Source organism: Penicillium alfredii (genome assembly GCF_028826965.1).
Source record: "Penicillium alfredii strain IBT 34128 chromosome Unknown utg000010l_segment0_segment0, whole genome shotgun sequence".
NCBI classification, from domain to species: Eukaryota; Fungi; Ascomycota; class Eurotiomycetes; order Eurotiales; family Aspergillaceae; genus Penicillium; species Penicillium alfredii.
Window position 1 is genome coordinate 1,595,298 of NW_026622707.1, and position 25,748 is coordinate 1,621,045.

General features: G+C 52.8%; 10 protein-coding genes across 10 annotated transcripts; 3 read left to right on the top strand and 7 right to left on the bottom strand.

The window, feature by feature from the left end:
• Positions 1 to 502: 502 nt before the first annotated feature.
• NUU61_008156 (uncharacterized protein) lies at positions 503 to 1,538 on the top strand (the record flags this gene model as incomplete). Its single annotated transcript, XM_056658681.1, has 2 exons — positions 503 to 1,093; positions 1,206 to 1,538. 2 exons carry the CDS (start codon positions 503 to 505, stop codon positions 1,536 to 1,538), a joined length of 924 nt encoding a protein of 307 aa, XP_056508974.1.
• Positions 1,539 to 1,962: 424 nt separating this feature from the next.
• NUU61_008157 (DUF2013 domain-containing protein) lies at positions 1,963 to 4,488 on the bottom strand (the record flags this gene model as incomplete). The annotated part of the gene is made up of 6 exons (XM_056658682.1): positions 1,963 to 3,567; positions 3,627 to 3,727; positions 3,814 to 4,045; positions 4,113 to 4,231; positions 4,309 to 4,401; positions 4,452 to 4,488. The coding sequence occupies 6 exons, from the start codon at positions 4,486 to 4,488 to the stop codon at positions 1,963 to 1,965; spliced, it is 2,187 nt and encodes a 728-aa protein (XP_056508975.1).
• Positions 4,489 to 4,792: 304 nt separating this feature from the next.
• Positions 4,793 to 7,984, bottom strand: NUU61_008158 (class I alpha-mannosidase 1A; the record flags this gene model as incomplete). The annotated part of the gene is made up of 3 exons (XM_056658683.1): positions 4,793 to 4,826; positions 4,879 to 6,516; positions 6,576 to 7,984. 3 exons carry the CDS (start codon positions 7,982 to 7,984, stop codon positions 4,793 to 4,795), a joined length of 3,081 nt encoding a protein of 1,026 aa, XP_056508976.1.
• A 1,489-nt stretch (positions 7,985 to 9,473) lies between these two features.
• atgI (autophagy protein ATG9) lies at positions 9,474 to 11,808 on the bottom strand (the record flags this gene model as incomplete). Its single annotated transcript, XM_056658684.1, has 2 exons — positions 9,474 to 11,583; positions 11,633 to 11,808. 2 exons carry the CDS (start codon positions 11,806 to 11,808, stop codon positions 9,474 to 9,476), a joined length of 2,286 nt encoding a protein of 761 aa, XP_056508977.1.
• A 112-nt stretch (positions 11,809 to 11,920) lies between these two features.
• Positions 11,921 to 12,355, bottom strand: NUU61_008160 (Autophagy protein Apg9; the record flags this gene model as incomplete). The annotated part of the gene is made up of 1 exon (XM_056658685.1): positions 11,921 to 12,355. One exon carries the CDS (start codon positions 12,353 to 12,355, stop codon positions 11,921 to 11,923), a length of 435 nt encoding a protein of 144 aa, XP_056508978.1.
• A 2,453-nt stretch (positions 12,356 to 14,808) lies between these two features.
• On the top strand, positions 14,809 to 18,632 carry NUU61_008161 (GTPase-activating protein BUD2; the record flags this gene model as incomplete). The annotated part of the gene is made up of 3 exons (XM_056658686.1): positions 14,809 to 15,212; positions 15,257 to 17,601; positions 17,665 to 18,632. 3 exons carry the CDS (start codon positions 14,809 to 14,811, stop codon positions 18,630 to 18,632), a joined length of 3,717 nt encoding a protein of 1,238 aa, XP_056508979.1.
• Positions 18,633 to 19,559: 927 nt separating this feature from the next.
• NUU61_008162 (WD domain protein) lies at positions 19,560 to 21,259 on the bottom strand (the record flags this gene model as incomplete). The annotated part of the gene is made up of 3 exons (XM_056658687.1): positions 19,560 to 19,779; positions 19,855 to 20,659; positions 20,719 to 21,259. 3 exons carry the CDS (start codon positions 21,257 to 21,259, stop codon positions 19,560 to 19,562), a joined length of 1,566 nt encoding a protein of 521 aa, XP_056508980.1.
• Positions 21,260 to 21,469: 210 nt separating this feature from the next.
• On the top strand, positions 21,470 to 22,892 carry NUU61_008163 (uncharacterized protein; the record flags this gene model as incomplete). The annotated part of the gene is made up of 2 exons (XM_056658688.1): positions 21,470 to 22,550; positions 22,606 to 22,892. The coding sequence occupies 2 exons, from the start codon at positions 21,470 to 21,472 to the stop codon at positions 22,890 to 22,892; spliced, it is 1,368 nt and encodes a 455-aa protein (XP_056508981.1).
• Positions 22,893 to 23,323: 431 nt separating this feature from the next.
• Positions 23,324 to 24,771, bottom strand: scw4 (putative cell wall glucanase (Scw4); the record flags this gene model as incomplete). Its single annotated transcript, XM_056658689.1, has 3 exons — positions 23,324 to 23,358; positions 23,442 to 24,376; positions 24,485 to 24,771. 3 exons carry the CDS (start codon positions 24,769 to 24,771, stop codon positions 23,324 to 23,326), a joined length of 1,257 nt encoding a protein of 418 aa, XP_056508982.1.
• Positions 24,772 to 25,206: 435 nt separating this feature from the next.
• NUU61_008165 (uncharacterized protein) lies at positions 25,207 to 25,443 on the bottom strand (the record flags this gene model as incomplete). Its single annotated transcript, XM_056658690.1, has 1 exon — positions 25,207 to 25,443. The coding sequence occupies one exon, from the start codon at positions 25,441 to 25,443 to the stop codon at positions 25,207 to 25,209; it is 237 nt and encodes a 78-aa protein (XP_056508983.1).
• Between the last annotated feature and the right edge of the window lie 305 nt (positions 25,444 to 25,748).

Genomic DNA, 25,748 nt, shown 5'->3' on the forward strand with positions numbered 1-25,748 from the left:
ATCTGGTGGCCTGATCAGAGACCGATGTTACAATTGAGTGCTGCGTTTGTACTGGGAATTCGTAGTCATTTCAGATGAAGTATCTACGTGGACAGGGTAGATGAATGAGTTGCCTGAACTGCAGCCTGTCGATCATTTTCATTAAGCAGTCGGCCAATAGGATCTGCATCTCCACATATCTTGTCGAGGCTTGAGTGTTGATAGCAGTTAAGGGCTATGAGGCTCTGCTGGTCCTGTGTAGAAATAGCGCTGAATTTGATAACCTATTTCTGAAAACAATTGATCGTCTTGCTTTCTCGGTCTATTCCCACATTTTGATTCCATATATATCGTGTTAGACTAATTAATTGCTTCCATGTTAAAACTGAAGTATCTATAGTTTCTTCTTCCAGGTATACTTTCAGCGGAGTGGAGCCCAAGTACAACTTGGCGGCACTTCATTTCCACCTGACCGCCTAACAACTTCCTCTCCTCACTCTTACTTACCATCCCCTCGCCCTCCATGGCTCACCTCGCCCATCTCCGTCCGCTCTCCCGACGGGCCATAGCCCATCTGGGGTCAAGCGCAAACATCATTCACCGCAATGCTTTCCTCGCCGGACCCAGCGCCCTCCTATCCTCAGCATCATCAGCACCCACATCACCCTCCTCACCATTACCAGCAATAAGAGCAACAACAACAAAAACCCCCTCAAATAATTTCCGCGCCTACCACTCAACCCTCCACCCCCACCCCCAACCAACCCACGAATACACAAACTCGCAAACCGCAATCCTATCCGCCGCCCTCGCCCACATCCCCACGCACGGTTTCAGCGCCGCCGCCCTGACCCTCGGCGCGCGCGACGCGGGCTTCCTCGACGTCTCGGTGCAACTGCTGCCGCGCGCCGAGTTCGATCTGGTCCTGTTCTGGCTTGCTAGTCGGCGCGGCCTGCTGCGAGCTAAGGTCGAGGAGGGTGGACTGTTTGCGCGGATTGCGGCGGAGCGGGGACCCGAAGGTAAGGGGTTGGGGTTGTCTGTTGAAGAAAAGGTGAAGGTGTTGGTTTTGGAGAGATTGGGGTTGAATGTGGATGTTAAAGATCAGTGGCAAGATGTGAGTTCCCCCCCCCTTTTTTTTTCTTATATATACATGCATACACTTGCATGAGTGTGTATGGATATGGATATGAGTGTGTATGGGTATACTAATTCTCAATTCTTTATAGGCCCTCGCTCAAATGTCCCTCCTCGGAAATATCCCTCTCTCCCTCGCCGAACTGCACGCCCTCGCAGACGACATCCTGTCTCTGGCCGGCGACGCCTCCGTCGACACGGCCTGGTACTCGCGCCGTCTCGCTGTTGCCGCCATCTACGCCAGCGCCGAGGTCGTCATGACCCGCGACCACACCCCGGACCTTGCGGAGACGGCTGCTTTTGTGGAGCGGCGCTTCGAAGACCGCGATGCTCTCACACAGAAGTTGACGGGTCTTGGGCAGTTTGTTGGCTTCTGGGGGAATACTGCTGTTGGGTTGGGGAGGAGTTGGGGGTTGAAGATTTAGATTTGAGATCTGAAGAGGACTGAAGATCTCTCTCTCTCTCTCTCTATTTGTGCTATGCAGTTGGAATCTGTTGTATTTCTAGTTGGTTCATTCTCTTCAAAGCCAGTGTACTCTACAATTCAGAGGATATTTCCGAACATCTACGATCTCACTCCTTCCCCGTCTAGGTAGATGCATGACATATTGAAACTCGACTTAAAGTTAACCAGAACCTCCATGCTAATCCATCAATGCTATAAACCCCCTATATCCATTCACATCAGACGCTGAATGTCATGAAATCGCCCAAAATGACCTTGGCATAAAAAAAGAAGAGTAAAGAAGAAACAACAACAAAAAAAAAAGAGAAAGAAAGAAAGAGAAAAGAGAAAAAGGGGGAAAGAGAGAAGAAGAACAGACAAATGCACGAATCCGGTCTCCATGCTCAATGCAATGATACATTTTGCACTGCCTCCTCGACACTCACCGGTGCATCATGTTCGGCCGCATGCTCCGATGGCACAGTCGGTGAGGTGGGAGAGGCCGGCGAGAAAGGATCCTCGAGGACAGGACTTTCCGGGGAATGGGGAGGCGGCTGCGATATAGCAGGCACGGCACTCTCAGGCGCTGCATCAGACTCTTTCGGAGCGCTGGCGTTGCTGGCTCCACTCTCGACAGAGTCTGTCGGCGTCGGCGCATGCAAGGTCTGGGCGCGCCCGCCGCGTCGGGCTTTGGGTGGAAGCGGTTTCTGGGCGGGACGGGATGGCCCGCTTGATCCTGGGGCTGGGGCGCGGTGGTGGCTAGAGGAGGGTGTGGTGTGGGTGGATCGGCGCGGGGGCGGGACGGCTGGAGGTGGGTTGGAGGCGGAGCGGCGGGCATGTGCTGGGACAGAAGGGGCCAGGCTGGATGAGGCGGAGTTGCGGCGGTCAGCGGATGAAGAGGTCGTGGGCGTGGATGTGGTTGGTGTAGTGAGAGTTGTGGTAGGGCTGGCTTCCACGCCTTCAGGGATGATGTTGCGGTCACTGCTTGCACCCGTAGAGTGATCATCGTCGTCGACGGCCAGTTGGCGGCCTCGCCAGCGGCGGGATTTGGGCGGCTCTGGTTTGATTTTGGGGGGTCGAGTGGTGGAGGTCTCGCCGTCCGGATCGGCAGCTGTGCGGCCGTCGGCGCGGCTCGGCGTGATGATGCCGGGCTTCTCGTGCTGTGCAGCGACGGCCTGCACGCTGAGTGAAGACGATGAGGCCGGCTCTAGGTTCATACCAATTCGCTGGGCGAGGCTAAGTTTCCGTTGGCGGCCCGGGGCCTCGGAAGAGCCACGCGAGTCTATTCGCGTGGGCGACGCCGTATCGGGCGAGCTGGGGATGGTACTTGTGCGCGACAGCGTGCGGCTGGCTTCGAAATCACCAATGTCCGTGGGCGACTCGTGTTGAACATTTTGATCCAGGACGGTATCGATTGTAGTAACTTCTTGCGCAGGTTCCTGTGCACTCGCCGTCGCGGGTACTTCCACATTGCGCAACCATTCCACCGTTGCACAACGGCCGACGAGCCGCCGAGTAGTTTCGTCGACTTCTTCGAAATGCATGATCTTCTCCTGCTCTGCCTCGCTCCCGTACGAGATCTCACCTCGGACGAGGATGCTCAGCACCTTTCGGAGCTCATCACGCTTATAGTGCGGTGGGTGGCGCAGCTGTGTATGCGCCAGGAGGGGGTATAGAACGCGCAGATAGGTATGTCGCAGCGCAGACGCCTCCTCGGGCAGGTCGAGCAAATTCCGGATCAGGATATCGACCAGCACGTGGAGGTCATTAGTGAAGAAGTACTCATAGGTGCTGGGTGTTGTGAAGATCAGGTAGAGAAGTTTCAGAGTTAAAAGCTGCAGAGATGTCTCTGCTTCCCGGTTGATCAGAAGAATGATGTTCTCGCCAAACGTCTTGTACAAGCTGCCGTACATCGACAAGACCTTGATCACCTTATTTGTCAGCCGACTGGACGACTGCTCATCCACTGGATCATGGGCTGAGATCATGAATTGCTCGTTCAGGACCAGCTGCGATAGTCGAGTTAGTCTTTGCTCCTTCTGCAAGACATACCCAAAATAACACTCACCAACACCCGAATGACAGGGTAGTGATATGGATCGCTGACGTCGTAAGACAGTCCCTCGATGAGATCGAAGAGACACCGAATAAAATTATCGTCCACGAGAACTGTGCACGGAAGCCACATTCATCAGCCATCTGCCTCACAAGTCGGGGGGGTTCCAGTCGCAGCACACGCGCAGTGGAGAACGCACCCAAGTCCTCAATCTTCATTCTCTGGATCCTCGACATCTCATACAACAAATCCATCAGCAGTCGGTGGAGACCAGCCCCGCCGTCCATGTCTTCCCTTCGTAGTGCTTGAATCAACTCGAGGAGACGCGCAAACGCACCCTCCTCGTTTAGCATCCGGAGGGCCACCTCATTCTGGCGGCCGTCAAAGAGCAGAAAGGACGCGATTAGGTGGAGGGTATTCGAATCGTCTTCCTGGGTAATCAGAAGAAGCGCCGGTAAGCGCATTGTCGATTCAGACGAAGCAGGAGACGAGCATTACCTGCAGGAGACCGTAAATGATCTGGCGGCGAACATAATCGGTATGGGCGGCGAAGATGGGCGACGCGAAGAGCTTGTATGAACAGCGCGAGATGTCGTATTCGGATCGGAGGCAATCATCTACAGAGCCAACGCCCAATAATATCAGCTGTCCGCCCGCACAGGCACATTTGGTCACCGACTAGAAGCTGAATCACCTTTGTGTTGGGTCGTGAGAGTCAGATAGTCTCGCAGGGCGTCGTCGATAAGGTCCTCGGAGTCGCAGGGCTTGGAGACGATCGCTTGGAGTTCTAGCACATTGGGTCAACCAGCTGTCGCCAGACTGCAGCAAACCACTTACCATTCCAGAACTGCTCAGGCTCCGAGACCTCATCCATTTCCCACCTCAGTCCGTGGCGGGCGGGCGCTCATGCCGTGGGAGTTGGAGATGCGGAAATGACTGGCGGGGAATCTGGGCAGAGAGCCCCCACACACCAAATTCTTGGGCACGAGATGCTATGCACGTTCCCCAGATGTCAGTATATATCCTATGTCCTCCCAGTCTTCTATTAACTCTTAGTCTACTTGTCTTTCTCTTGAGAAAAGGTCGAACAAGAAAACAGGCTATTTCTCAACACCTATAATCTACAAAAAAACTATATACGTGGTATCAATGTACAAAAAAAAACATCCCAAAAACAATCACGAGCGCAAGAATGGATGCGCTTCAGTATTCCTACAGAAAAGAGTCAGTAATGCACACAAAATACGTTGGAAGGGCCACTCACAGGACATATTTATCCAGATTCACAACGTCAGGGTCGCTGAAAAGCAGGTAGAAATACTTCAGCGTCTCAGCCAGCCAGAAGGACTCCATCAGGTCCTTTTGCGCCGGCTTCTGGGCCATGACATCGCTGATGGCCGCATGAGCCACCTCGGTTTGGGTGTGCTTGACGATTGCCTCGAACATGTTCCAACCCTTGCGCCGCCAGGCATCATCGCCGGTAAGGCGGTACATGATGAACACAGACTCGATTGCCTCCGGTCGGAGCAAATAGGTCGGGGACAAGATATCCACCATGCCGAGCGGGACACTGGGGGATTGGGGATCGCCCCGAGGGATGTGCGAAGGTGTATGGCGCGCCACCTCGGCCTGATAGCGATCTTCATTCCAGTCGCAGGATGTACTGCTCTCACACGGTAGTAGATGGAATCTTTCGGGCATAATACCGGTTTGGGTCGATTCATACGCCCACACACAGCCGTCAGTTAGCTGTGCAGCGATCTCCAAGTCACCATCGATACCAAATGCTTTGGCTCCGAGAGCAAACATGCCTCCAGCATAACACGAGAGATGATTGCCCTCATAATCCAAATCTGTAGACTGCAGGCTGCTCTTCCTCGCAGGGGTCAAGGGAGTGGTCGAGGCCAGGAATCGGATGTTGCGTCCATCCTTCAGTGTGGGCCGGAAGAGAAGATTCTTCCGCACAGCGTTCATCGCCTTCTTATACATTTTCCGATATTGGTCGTTTGCGCCACCCAGCAACAGGAATTCCTTGGGCAAATACTCGTAGGCCGAATCGGAAGACCCACCCAGGCTATACTTGTTATCGCGTGCCGAGAATGGAACCTCCATTCCGCCATTGCATTCTGATTCCATCGGGTCCCGCTTTGCCTTGATGCCGGTGCCGGAAGCGCCTTGGTTGGGAACGTTGAGGGGAACGCCGTTGGGAGCAAAACCACTGGGAGGCACGCCATTGCCCGCAGCACCGTTTCCAGGGACACTATTTCCAGTAGCACCATTGGCTGGAGCGTTGCTACCAAAGGCATCTTTGACCAAAGCACCGTTACCGCCGTTGCCGGAAGCGCCCTGGTTGGGAACGTTGAGAGGAACGCCGTTCGGAGCAAAACCGCCGGGAGGAGCGCCGTTGCCCGCAGCACCGTTTCCAGGGACCCCATTCCCAGGGGCACCATTAGCCGGAGCGCCGATAGCAGGTACACCATTAGCAGGCACACCGTTAGCAGGCACACCATTGGCCTGAGCACCATTGGCAGGCACCCCATTCGGAGGAGCACCGTTAACGCCGTTGGCAGGAGCGGCGTCGTCAGGAGAGCCGGCGCCCGAGGTACCTTTACCAGAACCATGGCCGCCAGCGCCATAGATGCTAGTTTCGCTGTTGACAGAGACGATCTCACGCTGGGGCTTGTACCTGGAGCAGCCCTGCGCATTGACACGGAACGGCCACAGACCAGGGATGGTGGTTGAATCCTGCAGTTTCTCCAGTTCATTGGTAACCCGCGCAATGGCGTCGTAATACTTGTCGTCTTTGGTCAATTGGGCCAGTCGGGTGAACTCCAATGAGAGAGAACCTATCTCGGCGAGCGTAGCCCGCGATGACGCCCGATGGCGCTTGCTGACAAACTCCCTGGAAACCAGCGATTAGTGAGGAGCTATCTGGACCCATACAAGAAGCGAATCACTTACGGAGCCCAGCGGTAATAGAGAGCTGGCATGCGGTTGGGCGTGTCAAAGGCGCCAATGAGAATCTGGGCAAGCTCCTGGGCCTTCTCCAAAAGGATTGGGTGTCGCTGCTCCGAGATATCGTAGGCGCCCAGGAGGCCTCCCAGGTAGCGGATAGTAGTTTCGAACACCGGGATGTTCTGTCTGATCGAGGTGGTGAAATCGATCTTTCGGATCGCATCGACGGCCTCGGTGAACTCGTCCTTCATGTCCATGATCCACATAGTATCAAGAGAATCAACCAGCGTCGCGCCCCAGCCGTTGAAGGGATCCTCGAATCCTTGAGATAAAGGCTTGACTTCGTCGTGTCCCATAGCAGTCTTCTTGTATCCCTGCCACGCGTGCTGGAACGCCGACTTGACTGCGCTGAGCTGTTGCATCCGCGACTGCTTGTCAGCCGTCGACTCATCCTTGAACTGAGCCTGCAGTGTTGGGAGGGTCTGGGACTGGCCGGTGGGCAATTTGATCGCCTGGCCTTCGGGAACGGGGAACTGCTCTGGGAGACTCCTCCAATGCACTATCGGGGAGTCCGGATCAGGGCGATTCACGGCCATCCTGCCCGCACCTCCATTGTCGATCTCCTCGTTGGTCGCATCACTAGGGGATTTGTTCGTGTTTGGTGTCTCGGGCGTCGTCTTGCCGTCTTCTCCCACCTTCTCGGGGGCCTTGTCGAGGTCTTTTGAATCCGTGCCTGTCGAGTCTGATCCCTTGAAATCCGTACCCATGAAATCCGTGCCCTTCGAATCCGTGCCCTTCGAATCGGCGCCTTTCAGGTCTGTGCCCTTCGAATCCGTACCCTTCAAATCTGCGCCCTTGGAGTCTGCGCCCCATGGGCGGCCATCTTTCGTATCACCCTTGCCAGGAAGGTTCAAGTCGGGGTTCCACGGCTTGCCCTCCTTGGTGCCATCCTTACTGGGCATCTTGCCAGAATCTTGATTGCCGATCTTAGTGTCCTTGGCGTCATCTTTGCCGGGCAGCTTCGAGTCACTTCCCCAGGGCTTATTTTCCTTGGTGTGGTCCTTGCTCGACGCCTTATCATTTGCTCCAGACGCTTTACTCTCATCCGCCATGGGATCCTCCCTTCCTCCGTCCTTCGCTCCGTCCTTCGGGCCACCATTGACCCCGCCGTTGGGCTTGTCGAGTGGCCGGGGAGGCGAGTCCGGTAAACGTCTGCCATTGTCCTCGGCGGGCGGATTATTGTCAGAGTTGGGAGCATTCGGTTGCACGGGACGCGTCAGGTCTGGCTGGCTGGCGCTTTCGGGCTTCGCAACCTCCGTCTCGTTCCAGTCACGCGACCGGCTAAAATGGATGAGGATCAGGAGGAACGCCGCCACGAAAATCAACAGCGCTCGGTAGCGACGAGCGCGAAACATTGTGGCCACCCCGGCTGAGGGGGAAGTTTTCGATGGCATCAAAACGGCGAGTGCACCAATTCAAAACATGAAGGGGAAATTAAAAATAAAAAGAAAAGAAGAGGTTGAAGGTTAAGGAGAGTTCAGATGCGGAGAGATCGACATGTGCCTACGCCCATCGAGGGTCAGGGGCTTTTTTTTTTTTTTTTTTTTCCGCAGCTTTCTTTCTGAGTTGGCCCTTTTACGGTATTACAAGTTTTTTGAATAGCTGATCCTCGTTATTTCTGCTGTAAAACGCCTTGTCCATACAATGGTGGGGGCGCCCCCTAAATGTACTTGGGGGCCAAAGGCTTGCAACAAACATTGGCCCCAAGACGCCCGTTCTCGGCCTAATGTACCTTTTGTATGGAATTCCCATATCAAAGGTACGTATCGCAAAGTCAAGTATATTTAAGCCAAGCAAAGAGATACTCTAAATATAAGCTGGTTTTTTTTATATGAGGAAAGTATTCACGTATTTTACAATATGTCTCAAGGTCCCTTTACTAACGACAGTTGGTCACCAAGGGATTCGAAATCCCTGTTGTTGATCTTAATAACATTATTTTGACCCTGAGGCCCTGATGCAGAGGTCCTTATACCGACTAACTAATGAAAGTCCCTCTATATCTCTAAAATCTTTCAATATGGCTGAGATATACCAAGCTTGCTGGATCTAACTCTTCAATAGGTACACCATACAAAGATACTCAAGACGTTACATATGCCAAGCGGGCATATGGGGTATTGATAGGGGCACCTCAGGATTTCCGCTATTGGCACCTCATTTTCTTATATACCTATTGTGACTTGTGTAATCGTTTTCGACTTTACCTCTAATGATATGATATTTTTATCTTATAACTATTTTCACTGATTAAAGCCCTTATTTAACTAGTAATAATATATTGTTTTTATTATTCTTATTATTCTTATTATTTAATATTTATTTTTGAAATATTTTTTACCCCTTCTATACTTGTAGAAATATCGTAATCTCTTCGCTGCGAGAAAACAATCATATAACCTACATGACCTTAGAAGTCTGCTAGTGGTCTATCTCGGTTCAGCTCGCGCAGCAGACTAAATATTGATATTTTATAAGCCCCTATTAAGATATATATATAATCATTGTGTCTTATGAAAAGAGAGAGTATAAAATATAGATATAGTATAGCTAGTATCATAATAAATCTTATAAATATGGTTAAAAGTGTAATCAAAAAATACTATTTGGAAAGATAATTTGCGTATGTCAGAAAATGAGGTGCCAGTAGCGAAAAAGTTGAGGTGCCTCTATCAATACCCGGGCATATGCAAGGCTACCTAGGGAGCACCAACACCAGGTGTAGAGTAACTCAAGGGCACGGCTACCTAGTAAGGATCCACTAATATCAGACAAGTACAAATCGGATGGCGTCTTAACAGTCATATGTACAGGGATTGCTCCCTTCAAGATGCTAGAACGATGTTAGATTCCCACCGCCGTCCGTCGACCATCTGTGTTGGCCTTTTGGAATTGCTGGATCAAACCGAGCACTCCTGCTCCGCCGGCAATAGCATCCAAATTCTCACCCTCATCGCCGTCTGTATCATTGCCATCCCTGCCAAGGGAGTTCATGCGCCATGAATCACCCAGGTTGCTTTCGCTGGTCCCTACGCCGCCACTGGAAGTCCCCGCAGGGGCTGCTGGCCGTGTCGCCGAGTCGTGGGCCCCCTGCGAGCGTGGCTCCTCGTCGTCAATGGGATCATTGTGCGGATGCTGGGAACGCGAGAGTCGAGAGCGTTGGTAGGGGGCGAAACGCGCCGCAGGACGGAACCCAGATGTCGACGGCTGGTGATGCGGGTCGAGAAGCATCGACGGAGCAGGGGAGCGGTGATCACCCGCAGTTGGCCTAAGGCGGGACGCACCCACTATTGAAATGGGGCCGAATGGTCCTCCGGCTGTGGCTCCTGGCCTTGTGGAAAGATAGTCGGCTCGATCGGGCTGAGCGCCCAGCTCCATTGCGGAGGGGGAGCCGAGAGTGGGTAAGGTCGGAGGTGGATGGAATGGCCGCCGACCAGAGGGCTGATGGTTGGCACCGTAATGATCCAAAAAGCCATAGTACGAAGCCAGCATCTTGCCGTCCTTGGTCGAGAAGTAATCCGCGCGCAGGTCCTGCCCGCCAGGGTCTCGCCGGCCGGGCCCACCTTGCGACATGACATTTGTGCCTTTCTTGAAGTCGAAGACGGCGAAGGAACAGAGGTAACCCACCCCATCAACGTGGACGGTGAACTCCCGGAAGAAATCGATCAGCCGGTCGCTGCACTTGGGCAAACTGAACCATAGCACGAAAGGCGTGAAAATCATGCTCAGGATTTCTTCCAAGAAAATCACGATCTTCATTTGGTATAGGATCGCGAAATCTTTGCGCACATCATCACTATGCAGCCGCCCTTTCCAACCGGCGGGAAAGTAATGAGTGAAATCAATCAGCTCTAGCAAGGCAAATTCAGGGTCAAAAACATCGGTCTCTTCAGGTGCCAGTCCTCGCGCGAAAGCCCAAACAGTTCCAAAGACACCGAGATAGAACAAGACCGTTCTATCGTGGGTGATCTCAAACCCAAGAAAAAGCTCAGGATCCACCACCGAAGCGAGCGCCAGTACTGAGGCAAGTGCACCAGAGATAAAGGCAACAAAGCGTGCAGCCTGGATAGTTTTGTCTTTGGGGAATTGATCGACGTAGCGACTTGCAAAGGGGTAGGACATATTGATCCGGCGCTCAAACAAATGCCAAAGCTCGTTGAATTCGCGAAACTTCCACTCGGCCAGGGGAGTGTATTGGCGCGATCCTATTTGAGCCGGGTTCTTCTTGAACTCGTTGAAGTAGCGGAAAAAGTAATGCATCAAAAAGTAGACGACGATAAACGGTGCAACGAAAATATTCATGACGCCTGCAAAGATGAAGCGCCGACGCAGGCCGTCACTTAACGCTCTTCGATGGGTATCTTTGAGGAATAGGGTCCGCAGCTGGCCTTGTTCATTGAAAACATAGTCCATGATGCACAGGTTGAGGTTCCATTCCAGAGTGCGAGAAAATAGTTGTCGATTCTTGAGGAACGGGACTGGCAACGTGAGGTCCAAAATATCTTTGTTGACCAAGGCAATCATGTAGTTTTCCTTGCGCATCAACCGGTTGGCAATGTCATGGGCATCCATTCGTTGCTTTGACTGACTTCCCAAAAATCTTCGGTGCTTAGCAGAGACCGCGGCCGCAGTGGCCGGGTTGGAGTCTCTAAGCGCCATCAGCCGGCTCACCACTTCCTGCCATGAGATGGTTTGAACCTCCGCATCGGAGACCCCGAGCAGATAGTAGTAAAAGTCATGCATGTGTTTCAGTCTGCGAATATCCAGAAGGTACTGGAAGAGTTTTCCAATCCAGAAGAAACTGAAAAGCCACAATAGGAAGGTGGACGACCCGGACATCTTTGTAGTACACTTGGGTACAAGGATTTCGTTCAGGGTCTTACTCCCTCGAACATTTTGGTAGACGATGCAGTTGGTCAAGAATGTTGAAAACCCTACAACGAATGCAAAAGTCCTATCATCCGGTCAGCAGTCGAAAGTATCAGCATTCCGAGGGTACATACAAAAGATTCAGCGTCCGGCTCAGCAAAATTGACCAAATGCCGTTTCCCAAGAAGTATGTATAAACGTCTTTTAGAAAGTTGTCCAAGTCCTCGACATTTGCCCACCGCCACATTGCCTTTTTCTTGGGGTCGATATGGGCAAGACTCGGGTGCTGCCCCGCCAACCATCTTCTCATAGGATGACGATTTTCCTGATCCGAGAATCGGAGCTCTCGGTGCCTTTCCCAGTTGGGTCGGTCTTGTCGTAGTGATGGCGGGGGACTGGGCGTTCTCAGTCGATTTGAAGAATCATGATGGGGGGGGAGGAGGAAGGCGTGATTTGAGATCCTCGTCCGGACCCTCCACCAGCAGCGACGGAGGAACATCCTCATCGTGATCGTCAAGTTCATCGCCTGGCGAGGAGGAATGTGCCATCCACCGAGAGCGGGATGGTTTGCGACGGCGTGAGCGCGATGGAGAGGCGTGGGGGACGCCAAGTGCCGTGCGCGATGGCCCTTGATCCAAAAGCGCCGTGCTCGGGCTGACGATCTCACTATCCCTCGCATCGGCCAAGGCTTCCTCGAGTTCGCGATCACTGAAATGATCCTGTTGATTGTCCGCCATTCCGGCGCGCTCTTCGACATCGGAGGTATCAGAACCGGCGTCATGCTGGCGGATGGCTTCGTAGACTGACGGCGAGTCGTTCGGGGGGAGGAAACGTGATAGGACGTTGGAGGACATCATCTTGGGGTCGGACTAAAGGGTCTGGGTTCACTCTATCAGGTGTTCACCGCAGCGGTTAACAAGCCGGGGCGGTAGTCTGGATTAATAGACGGCCATCTAGAGTGCTGGAGAAACCAGAGGGTCCCGCCGTCACAGTCGCAAGAAGTCGCATCAGACACTCTCAGGATAAGTGAGGATTAGAGTCAACCGAATTTCTGCCCTCTGTTTTTTTTAAAGGTTCCAAGCAGAAAAGAGTGTATGCTGATCAGACGCATCTGACCCCGTCCTCATGATAGCCCGTGGAGCTCTGATAGTGAATGATCCACGGATGATATCGATGACATAATATCATGCCTGAGGCATACAATGAGTCATCACACGGGTCAGGTGCCACGGTGCGGGGTGCGAACGCCTCCACCAGTTGCAAAGGACAACGATGTGTGCGACTTCTAGAAGTGTTCGACTCCAGTTCTTCCCGATGATTCGGCTCGGTCCACTAGTTGAATAGAGACCTGCCAGCCTCAATGCCCCTCATAATCTCACAATTGGAAATAAATAAAATAAATAATCATAATCATAATATAATCATCAATAAATCTCCGCGCTACGGGCGGCTCCACGCCCGGGGGGGTTCTCCCAGCAATTCCTGGGAGAATAGCGGTCAAACCCCATTTGATGGAAATGAAGGATTCGTGGAAAGGTACCTGGTACACGTACTCTGTGCAACATACCCATGCTAGAGAGAGTATTCGGTACAAGCATCTATGGATCCGCCACGTTTGTACTTTTTTCTTGTGTGTGTACCGTTGAATTGCAGCAAATGATGGGCATCTGGATGAGCAGGGGGAGCACACAAGTCTACGGGGCTAAATCCCTCTCCCGGGCACAATGAGGGTCCTGATCGACACGGTGCTAAATTGATCATGCACTGGGACATGGGTATCCGCTCATGATTCAGGATTATTTGCCCCATTGTAAGTAATTTTAAAACAAAGTGCCACGCAATTTCAGAGAGAGAGAAAGAAAGAGCTTTTGCTGTGTATACAAGCCCTTTTCCAAGACTGCTTTCTGCTCTCTCAGGCTCTTCCCGGACCCATCAAGTCAGACAGGACACTAGTGAGGACTAAGGGAAGGGCTATCAACCCTACTGTGGCAAGTATCATTGTGCCTTGTTTAGTGCAATCGTCTGCAGAGCAATATTGCGATTGGTATGCTTGATATGCTTGATATGCTCGGTATGCTCGGAAGACCAAGTCTATGACTGGTATCTCCGTGAGGAAGGATGGAGAACCCGGTTGATCCTCAAACTCCCCTGTCATCAATAGAGAGAGAGAAAGACAGAGAGACTCTTGTCAGAATGGTAAAATGGGTCGATGATCGGGCTGATTTCTCCCGCGCTATACACGGGCCCCGATCGTTGAGCATCACCGTTGTGCATCGTCATTTCCATCGTCCAGGAAATTTAAAAAACAACAGAATAAGCTAAAGCCTGGAATTGGAAGGCAATTAAGACTGAAATTGAAATTGAAATTGAAAAAAGGGAAAAGACCAGAGTGAAAGAAAACAGCGAGAATCCATGTAGAAGTAAGAAGTTGGGATTCCCATTGCTCCCGCTATCCACTTCGCTCCCCCTCTCTCTCTCCCCCTCTCTCATCCTTCTCTTGACCTCTTACTTCTATCCATTGAATTCATCCTGACTTCCTCTTGATATTACATTCCCTTCTTCTTCTTCTTCTCTCTGCCATTCCCTCCCCTTCCCCTCTCTCTTTGTTTCCGCCTCCTTCCCCCCCCCCCCCTCCTCCCATCCGCCCCATACCCGAAAGCGGTCCTGGGATCTGCAAAACACATCGACGCACACACAAATACCCCGAGTCGAGCAGAATCAACCCCCATTTTAAAAGGGACTGATGAAGGTAAGTGTGCGCATTTCTTCTCTCTGCCTTCTCTCCTCCCCCTCCTTCGACCCCCCCCTCAAAATAATAATGATATCACGCCCTTCACAACTTCCATTTCCCCGGGTCCCTTACTCGGACTGACCTTATCCCAACGACTTAGTCGCGATCGACTGGCTGGAAGAGTCAATCACTCACCGCATTCGCTAGAACCATCTGCATCTTTTAGACAAACGACGGTGACCCGCGCCTCCTTTGTCTCTTGTCTCTTGTCTCTTGTCTCTTCCATCGCTTCCCCTCCTCTCCCGTCCTCTCGACCGAATGTGCGACTTCAGCACCCTCCTTCTTCCCGGACTCCATGTGGTCTCTTAACCACTTCCTGCACGAGAGCGAACCCCCAATTGTTTAGCCGTACAGATATACGTCGGGTGCCAGCGGGCACACGGTGCTTTCACCGACTGTCTCGAGGCAGGTTGCGTTGGGTATATTTAGGAGCGGGCGATTCCTCTCCCCTTGTTTCCCGGCTCTACTGTCGTCTCACACGTAGTCGCTTCTCTGCCGTGAGATCCACGACTGGACAAAATGGAGCCAGATAATCCCAACGGGTTCAAGCGGAGCTCGATGCATCAAGCATTATATAGCCGCCCAGTGGAACGGCGACCGAGCAAGAAGTCCTCATCGAGAGATCGCCATGGCATGGTTTATCCAGACAGCTTTCGAGACGCCAGTATTCGGACCGTGACGCCGGAGTCGCACTCTCCCCGCAACCACTCCCCCTTGTCCGAGACAGAGTATTTGACCGGCAATGGTGCGTCTTCACCACGAACCACTGTACGATCGCGAGGAATCGAGCACGAACGCCGCCAGGAATTTGCCACTCGCTCCGTGGGGCGCGACGATGATGCCGCGGGGGAGAAAAAAGCCACCGGGCGCGATCGCGGACGGCAACGCTTGAGGAGCAGCGAAACGAAACGACATCCAGCACGGTCATCAAGACTCGAGCACGAATTGGATCACTCAATACTGCCAGCTCATCCCATCCGAAGAAGCCCGAAGATTCGTCAAGCTCCATCGGTTTCCCGTCAATACAGTCGCCCCGCCAGCGACTAAGCACGACTCCTGGCTCCGGAGTGGCCCTCAATCAAGCCGCATTCGCCTCTCCTCTTTCAAACACCGACACCGCAAAGATCTTGCAATTAATGAAAACCACATGTGGCAGAATGCACGGGATCCTTTCTTTTCGGGCAGCTTCAAGCAGCTCTTGGACATCGGGATACTGCGCTATCAACGTCGCCACTGGAAGCTTGATCTATCAAGCCAAAGGTGAACCAGCGTTGGCGAAAACATTAATCCCCGACTTACGCGGCTGTCGGGTCCGGACGTTGTTCGACACCGAGCTGCAGACTACCTACCTGAGCGTATACACCTTTACCTCCGGACTCGGTATTCAACTGCGACCCCATGTCAACGAGACATTCGATTCATGGCTTGCTGCTCTACTTTGCTGGCAACCTATTCGACCCAAGGGCGTCCAGAATAAAATGACCAAACCTCAGTCGGTTGTGATTGGTGATCGACGGATTCCTGAGCGACGACGAAACTCAGAGACAGCCACACACAAGGATGCGACCATCATCAAAGTCGGCAAGATGTTGTTATGGGACAAACCGTCTGCGTCTGGTGCACGTCCGGTGTCTTCACGCCGGGTGTCTACGTATCGCCAATCAAGGGCTTTATCTTCTTCGTGGCAGAAGGTGAGCTGCACACTACAGGAGAATGGAGTTTTCAAACTCTTCACCGAGGCCGACTTGTCTTTCGTGGCGTCTGTTCAGTTGTCTCAATTATCCCGTTGCGCCATCCAACAGTTGGACTCATCGGTACTTGACGACGAGTTTTGTATCGCTATATACCCGCAGTATGCAGCTCACCCTGTGTCTGATTCGAAGACCCGACCGATCTATCTCGCCTTGGAGACTCGTGTTCTTTTCGAGGTGTGGTTTGTCCTTTTGCGTGCATTCACAATTCCAGAGCTTTACGGTCCCGAAAGCCCCGGCGACCACAATCCAAGAAAGACACAAGACGCGGAGCCCGTCGAGTCACCCTCAACCAAAAATATGTTTCGAATTGAGAGAATACTCAATTTGAAGGTCACGGAGGCGAAGCTGTTTCGTCCAAAAGAAGAAGAGAGTCCTCGAAGTCGGAAGCAGTCCAAATCCCATTCCCCATCTGTGCCAGCATCCAAGGTCAGTGATTATTACACCGAGGTACTACTGGATGGAGAGATTCGCGCCAAGACGGCAGTCAAATATCGCACCATGAATCCGTTCTGGCGAGAGGATTTCATCTTTAATGATTTGCCGCCCGTGCTGTCTCAGGCCTCTATTCTGGTCAAATCACTCAACCCAACGCAGAAAGATTGGACGCTCATCGCCCACGGATCATACCCGTCCAATCAAGAGGTGAACGCAGTGAACATGTTGAATGAGATTGAGGTCTCCGCAAACGATGCCATCTTTGGGCGGGTGGATCTGCGACTTGAGGAATTGGAACCTGGGGTGGATACCGAAAAATGGTGGCCTATTTTGGACGACCAAGATCAGGTAGTGGGTGAGATGTTCATGAAGGCCCGCATGGAAGAAACGGTCGTCTTGATGTCCGATGAATATGCACCCATGTCAGAGCTCCTCCATTGCTTCGCCAACGGCCTTACAGTCAACATGGCTCAAGTGATGTCGTCCGAGTTGACCCAGCTGTCCGAGATGCTTCTGAACATTTATCAGGTCTCTGGGCAAACGGTGGAATGGATCTCTGCATTAGTCGAGGACGAAATTGATGGGCTTCACAAAGAGTCTACAGCAAATCGGCTGAGATATACGACGAGAATCCATTCCAATGACTCCCGCGAGTCCGCCCAGGACCGCGAGGTTCTTGTGAGAGATATGGGAAGAACAGCCACGGTGGAAGCGAACCTTCTGTTCCGCGGGAATTCCCTTCTGACTAAAGCACTGGACTTGCACATGCGTCGACTGGGTAAAGAGTATTTGGAAGAGACTATCGGGGAACGACTACGCGATATCGACGAGAGTGATCCAGAGTGCGAGGTTGACCCGGCCCGAGTACCACGCACTGAGGATCTTGACCGCAACTGGCGCAACCTCATAGCGCTCACCACGAGCGTCTGGAAATCCATCGCGGCTTCTTCGTCCCGGTGTCCTCCCGAGCTCAGGCTCATTTTTCGGCACGTCAGGGCTTGCGCCGAGGATCGTTATGGTGACTTCTTACGTACTGTGACCTACAGCAGTGTCTCGGGCTTCCTGTTTCTGCGATTCTTTTGTCCGGCCATATTGAACCCAAAGCTTTTTGGCCTCTTGAAAGGTAGGAAGTGATCATGGATTCTCCAACTCGGCTCAAGTGCTAATTATGCCCCCCACCCCCCAGATCACCCGCGACCTCGCGCCCAGCGCACTCTGACCCTCATTGCCAAAGCTTTGCAAGGCCTCGCCAATATGACGACCTTTGGCAACAAAGAGCCCTGGATGGAGCCCATGAACAAATTTTTGGTTGGCAATCGCTCAGACTTCAAACAGTTCGTTGACTCGGTCTGTGCGATCCCTGCGGATAGGCCAGCTCCCATCGCCACGCCTTCCTACATTACCCCCATCCAGATCTTGGGCCGGCTGCCAACTACCTCCCGCGAGGGATTCCCTAGCCTTCCCTTCCTGATCGACCATGCCCGAAGCTTCGCCAACATGATCAACGTCTGGCTCGAAGTAGTTCCGGATCGGCTATCCGAATTAGAAGAAGTGGATTCGAACCTCTCCAAATTCCACGAGCTGGCTCTCCGTCTGCAGGCTCGCACCGAGCACTGTATGGGCCAAGCCGAACTCGCGGAGCGGCCAAGTGGAAACCTTGAGGTCAAATGGGAAGAGCTTGTGGATTCGATGGAGCGCACTGTGACCTTTTACGACGAAGGCCCAAGCAAACCTGGCACTCCAGCACCAGATTCGGCTGTGGCTGGGCCGGTATCCATCTCAAGCAGTCAACGTGGCTCAGTTGGTTTCTTCGCTTCGCGCCCTGCCATGCCCCGGCGATCTACAGACTATGCCCACGATGCCGAAGAAGACACGCCACCCAGCTCTTCATCGGCCACCTGGGATCACAGTCGCATGCCCTTCGCCATCCCCCGGTGGTCTGATGCGCGAGACAGCACCGGCAGCTCCAAGAATTCCTCGACGTACTCGCTCGAGTATTCCGAGACCTCCAAGGCTCGCAGATCCAGCGTCACAAAAGAGACTTCGAGCAAGTATCGCTTCTTCGACTTTGTGCCTGCGCCCGGACGGCGCAAGCACAAAGAGCGGGAACACGCCCAGCACCACTCGCATGAGGACCTGAATAACGACCTCTGATCCAATTTTCCTGTGAACGTTTTCTTTCTCCGTGTCTGATGAATACCGACCATGCCTATTGTGAGCCTCTTAAACTATCTCCGCCTTTCGTCCCGTTCTATCGATCCAGGCGCTCATGTCTTTCACGCCCCTCCTCCTTCTTTGGCTTATTTGTATCTTCCCTCCCCATCTTTGATCCAATGTTCTCGTTCAAGCATGTGTCACGGTGTTGATACCCTTCCCTCTCTTTCAAGTTTTACTTCATGGCTTCACCATCACATACACTCCAACAACTCATGTCTCGGAAGAATTATATAAAAGAAAAAGGAACAAAACCCCTCGTCCAGCAGAGCAGAACCCGGTCCAAAACCAAGCAAGGACCTTTTTCGAAGGGCCCTGCGGTTTCTGTTGAATCCTCCCCCTTTTCTTTCTGTTATACTGGCCGTCGGAAGCAATTTGAAGCTTTTGTTTAAACCCCCTCTTTGTCTTTATGCTTTGGATTGATTCCCTTGGGAGAGAGGGTGGCCGTCGTATATATACTCTTCTTCTGTTGTTCCTTGGATAGATGGAATGGATAGGTGTTGTCGTTTTTGCATCTCGTCAAGTGCTCCGTTCTAATATAAGACGAATAGGAGAAAGGTGGTCTAGATGGAACGCACAGAGACATACATGACATGCACAGATGTAATATTCGAACAGAGAACCCTTCTAATGTACATTTTCTAAACAGACAGAAAAACAGCCGACCACCACAGTAGTTGTATCCATAGAATTCATCAGTTTCCCCCCGCTGTATCCACCAACACCGTTAGACCACACACGCCAGGAAACAAGCTAGAAAAGATCAGAGGCAACTCAATGTAGTCAGAGAAAGAGAAAGAGAAAGAGGAAAGAAAGCAACAAGGTATCGAGGAACATGGCGAGGAAAGAAAAACAAAATTTTTGAGACTACATCCACAAGCAGACCTTGCCGCTTGCCGTGCCGCCAGCAACCCAGTTTTTGCTGCGGTGGAACATAGCCACTGCGGGGACGGCGGTGATGCCGTCGCCGCCGAGCTGAGCCAGCTGGTCCCCGGAACCACTGTAGACGTCAACAAAGCGGTTCATGTTGCCGACGCAAAAACGTTGGATATGCGACTGGGGGTTGAGTTGCCATTGGGGGCGGAGACTATAACAAAATTTATATGGTTAGAGAGGAGGGGGGTTGGCCAAATTGAATGAACAGGGGTTCAAGGAAACAAACATGGTGACCCAACGGCCGGTCTGGCAGTTGTGTCGGACGACAGTGTCAGGAACAAACTCCTTGTCCGAAAGCGTGTGGCCCTGGTCCCAGGATGAGATGCCCTTGGCGCCGAGGTCGTAGATCTTGAGGGTGTCATCGTAAGAGGAAGTGGCAATCTGCCCGGCGGCATTAAAAGCAGCGTGCGAGACAGAAAGACGGCTTTCATGTTCGGCAACAGCGACAGGTTCATCGGGAGACAGCTTGCGCAAATCCCACACCCGCAGGAAGCGATCGAGACTGGCGGTTGCCAGATAGTGCGGTTGGGACGGGCACAGCGTGAATCCGCCAATCTTCTTCGGCGACAGTTGCCATCTGGAGACTGTGCTCTCAGACGGAGAGCTGCGCATGTCGTAGCGACCAAACTCCCCCTCGAGAGTGGTCCAGTACAGCGTATTTGGGTCATCCGGGGCCATGTCAAGGCTAGACAGGGCTTCGTCGAGAGCTTTGGATTTTGGGGCATATTTTTCAACAGACGTGGTTTTCTCCAAGTCCATCTCCCGGATTGAACTGTCGTAACTGGCAGTGTACAAATGTGTTGGCTTAAAGGGATGAACCATCATCGAGGAAATGGTGCGCGTGTGCGGTTTCAAGGTGGTTAAGACAGGATCTGGATCATCATCGGAGTCCGCGTCACTCGGGATCGGCTTTTCTTGCGACGCATCCAAAACCCCAAGGTGACCCATCTTGTCACCAGCAAAGATCACTGGCTTGGATTCTGATGGGTGGAAAGCCATAGTGTAGACTCTCTCGGGTGTGATTTTAATGCCTGCGAGACCATGGATGGTTAATTGGTGTAGTCACGATCAAGAGTAGCAGGAATCGTACGTTGGGGATCCCAGGCCTCCCATAGTTTCAGGTTATTCATTTCTTCCCGCAGCGCCTTGAGGTCCTTGTCGGTAGTTTTCTGGATATCCTCGTCCCCAAAGGTCCGCTCATATGGTTTCGCGACACCCTTAGTGATGACATCCACGCCGATAAGGCTGTCACCACTAAGCTTCTGCCCCGCGACGAACATGTCGCCCTGGCTGAGTGAGTCTGACCTGCGAATTCTCTTCGCACGTTCAGCTTCTCTGACGGCCTCGGCATCCTCCTCGGCCTTGCGCTTTACAACCTCGCTGTCAGCCGTAAAGCCCCTCAACCGTGATGACTTGCGCACGGGTAGAGCGGACTCCTCCTCCTTCTTGGGTCGCTTTGGGGTATGCTTCTTTGGCTTGGTACCATTGTTGCCCGGTAGTTTGGGGGTTTTAAAGAGGCCTGAAGACTGAGACTCCAAGGCGAGCTGCTTGAGTAGAGCATCACGCTCAGCGATGTTAGCGAGACGCTTCTGCTCAAACTCTGAAAGTCCTGATGTATTCTCAGTAGCCATGGTGACAGCACGTCAGGGGACCAGCTAAAGACAAAAGGGGGTGTTCGTGCTGCATGCAAAGATGCAGAGTTGCGTGGCTATCCACATCGCGCCAAAACGCGTGAGCGGTGCGCGACACCACGTGATTTGGTGGTTTTCTTTTCTTTTATCTGCCCGTCGGTCCAACGCCAGCGTGCCTCGTCGCAAAAACACATCCCCAATCCTATGGCAATGCACGTCTCGCGGAGGTTGATTGTGTCCACAGTGGCACAATCACCAGCTCCCTTCCTCTACCATACTCGAACCCTGCGGCCGTCGCATCTGTCTCGAAATTTATTCAATTCCCGACTTCAGCGTCTCTATACAACCGGGAACGCCACCCCTGAGAATGATGCTGTCCAGTCTAGCGACACACCCTTAGTAGGGGATGAGCAAAGTCCACATGTTTCTGAAGGATCTGTGCCCCCAGATCCAGCAACCCAGCCCAAGCCCCGGAAAAGCTTTCTACGGAAACGTGCGGCATCAGTTTCATCCCGAAAGGCCCGATCTTTACAGCAGCTACAGCGAAAGGTGAGAACCATAACTGAAGAAGAGAGGAGGGTGTTTGGGGGACTGCTGGAGCAGCTTGAGACCACGAATAGTGGAGAGCTAGCCAGCCCGGGGGCATTGCAGCCAGAAACGTCGAGCCAGGAAAGGCAGGAAAGGCAAGAAGAGATATCCAAGATGTTGGCAATGTTTGATTCTTACCTCGAGGAGCGGAACCCCACAAAACACCACAACGCCACCAAGCCCAAGGGAGAAGACCAGGAGCAGGAACAGGCTCCACTCTCCAGTCAGCCAGAGGAGTGGGAGACTCATGTTCCGTCACGGGGCCTGAAACTGAGGGACTTGGGCTATTCGGAACCGGCGACCTCTAATGGAATCGATATCGAAATCTCATTGCAAGAGGCTGTCGACATGGTGGTACAGCGCGAGGCGCGGAACATCGAGGCCGCCCTGTTCGCCGCCATCGACGACGGCAAAGGCGACATGGGCATCTGGGATGTATGCAAGGGCCGGATCTTTTCCATGCTGCACCACCTGGGCGACGCATTGATGACGGCTGCACCCCAACCGACCGACCCGGCGTCAGTGCCGAATCTGCCGCTCAAAATCCCAGAAGTGGTGCCCGTGTCCCCCGTCGTGGCGACGCTGTATCCCCAAACCCTTCTGATCGCCTTCCGCCTCCTCAACGCGCACTTCCCAGACTCGCCGCTGATCAGCCAATTCCGCTCCACCATCAAAGCCCACGGCCGCACGTCCTCGCTCCTCGGCGCCTCCACCGACCTGTATAACGAGATGCTGCATTTCTACTGGCGCGAATGCAGCGACCTCCCCCGCCGTCATCTCACTTCTCCGTGAAATGGAGACCGCCGGCCTCGACCCCAATCGCCGCACTCGCGACGTGCTGGTGAGTATCGTCCGCCAGCGCTACGACGAGGCAGATCTCCGTCGCCAGGGCAGACCGAACAAGGAGTCCTGGTGGGAGTTGCCGCCCAACCAAAGCGCATTTCGCGAGCTGGTCGGCTCCCAGGGCTGGATGCGTCGGCTCGATGCCTTCGTCTTGGGCCGGGACCGTCCTTGGAAAGCTGATCATCCCGGCAAACGTCGATGAGTTGTGCAGTTGTTCTTGGGATTGACTCCTCCAGTTCATGCACAAATCTCTGTCGATCATGTACAAATAGTCTATAGATGCAATCAACGCCTCGCAAATGGCCGTGTTAATAATAGCTGTCCCTATTCCAGTTCGAGTGTTAAGAGGTTGTGGAAGCAGGCCCTGGTATTATCACCATGGGTCGAGATGACAGTTAGCCCATCGAGTATGCTACAGAGTCACGGGACTCTCTGAGTAACTTGCTCGGTTCCAAGCCCTAACGTCTGTCTGGATTCCAACTGCGTTGCGCTTTGCTTTTTTCCTAGAACTCCTATGCAAAAAGAGAAACATTATGTACACGATTAATGTGCCGAGTTCGCGAAGTAAAGACCAGGCCAACCAGAATGGTAGATAGAGAAAGAAAAGAAAGGAACCAAAAGAAAAAATAACCACTACGGCCCAGACTGGATACCCCAGAACCGTTCCGCTTGAAAAGTATAAGAATTGTCCTTTTTCCAAAGGTCATCAAAAGCAGTAAAGAGAACAAGATCCCCCCGCGATCCGCAAAACTCTTCCGCAGACTTGCAATAGCAGCCTGCTGGTTCTCCGGCGACGGCACAGCAGCGCCATTAGCATTACCGCCGTGCGGCCAGCCCGACTCCGTGATGATAGTGTGCTTGCCACCAGCGGCCTCGGAGACAGCGAGGGCTTTGTGCAGGGCAAAGGAGCCGGCATGGTCGGGCTGCTGCGAGGCATCGAAGAAGGCGTGGCAGTTTGCAGCGCAGTAATCCGACGCATGGCACAGCTCGGGGTGTTTGAGGAGCACAGAGAAAGCGTCGACCGTCACGACGGGGCCTTCGTAGCCCTGGTCACGGAGGATAGAGCGGGCCTTGTTGACAGCGGCGGTGACCCTGGCCGGGTCGGTCTTGCCGCCGTTGATGAGCTCGTTGCCGATGGCGATGGTGTGGAAGATGGACCAGTCCTTTTTGCCGTCGGGCCCTGTGGCTGCTGCCTCGCTGATAGGTTTTAGGCTGTCTGGGAACCCGGACAGGTCGTACAGTCCAGCGAAGACTTGCATGTGGTGGCGTCTTGCTGCTGCTGTTACTGTCCTCGTTTGGTCGCAGTCTGTGCCGTAGATCCGGATGAAGGAGTACTGTGGGAGCTTGTCAAGGTCTTTGTCTACCTCTGCTTGCGTCTTGCAGCTCTTGTCGGCGTTGTAGGGCGAGTAGGAGATGCCGAATTTGCGGGGCAGGGCTGGGTGTCCATCTGAATGCCCATGTGGGTGGACAGGCGGTTTTGGATGGGCATCTGGATGCGGGTGCGGAGGAGCATGCGGAGGAGGCGGCGGAGGAGGAGGAGGATGTGCAGGAGGATGCGGCTTCCTTTGCTCCTCGTTCGCGGGCCCAACACGGTCAGTCACTCCGGCATCAGGCCGGGGTGCACCTTGAGCCGAGGAGGAGCTCGAAGCATCCGAGTCAGAGGATGATATCGAAGGCTGCGGCACACTCAAAGTCGGCTAATGATCGCAAACCGATAAAAAAAGAAATCAATAACCGTTCAAAAAAAAAAAAAAAAAAAAAGGAAGAAGCTGCTCCGCTCTATAGACAGATCACAAACTACTAACATCATGGCACTTGACGATGTGCGTCGTTGTAGTAGGGCTGTGACTGGTTTCCGTACTGATCGGGGCACCTTGTTCATTCACCCAGACCACGACCTCGGCGACAGAGACCGTTTGGAGCTCTCTGACGCATTGCTTCTCATCTGTGCAAGGACTAGGATTAGCAGGGGTTTTTTTTCTTGTATCAGATATCACGTTCGGGCCTTTCCTACCCTGAGACTCGGCCCAAACACCACAGGTCAGTGATAGGGCCAGGAGCGCCTGACACAGGCGCTTCATTATATGAAAGACCCCACTATAGGAGGGATACTGTGACAGGGCTCAAGACACACCAACAAGCTAGATATCAGTGCGAGAGATCATCACAGAAGGAGTGACCTAAAAGTCATCCCTTTTGTCCACAGAAAGTATCGCGATGTGCCGATCCGGCAGGTTATATTCAGCAAGAAAAGAAAAAAGAAACCTCCGGGATCCAGGGGGAATGGAATGAAATTCTGGCGAAAGCATAGTATGTGAGCAACCCCAATGTAAACACTCAAGGGAAGGAGACCCAAGCATAGCGAGCCGATATGGGGTGGCAAGTGGAATGGGGGGATATCAAGGCCCTACCTACGGGGTTCGCATTTCACTTGCATCTTTCTCCGCTTAGCTGGAGAATCACATAAAACAGACAAGGCTCATCTGACTTGCTTAGAAAGGCAAGAGATCTTGCTGTCAGGGACCATCCAATGGGTCAGATTGGTCGTCGGAACGGAACGAGGAATGTGGTTGAGAGTCGGTGGAAGGGCCGTGGAATGCCAGTCCCATTCCTGGCAGGTCGCTCAGCGACGGGTGCTCTGTGCGCTCCTTCAAATATGTGAGAGTCAGGGAATTGTATGCCAAACGTTGAAGGGGTCCAAATCGGAGTGTTGGAAAGGGGCCAACCAAAAGGGTGTAGTAGAAGAGGCCCATGGTGAAATCGTGGTCATTCGATCCTAGGAATGAGAACTGGCCTCACAAGTGCTTCAGTAGACCAGGCTGAACATGGCTGCGTGCTTTGATCATGCGTATTATGGGGTAGAACAGGGGCATATTGGGAAAAGCAAAAGAAATTAAAAACACAGCCTAGCAAGGACCAAGCAGTAAAGAATAGTATTAAACAATCTAAGATCATGCACAACTGAGTGTCGAGCCACCCAAGAAAGGAAGAACAGTGCTGTACAAGACATGCAATAAGAATAGGGGATGCATATGAACAAGGTTAACAGTACACGGAA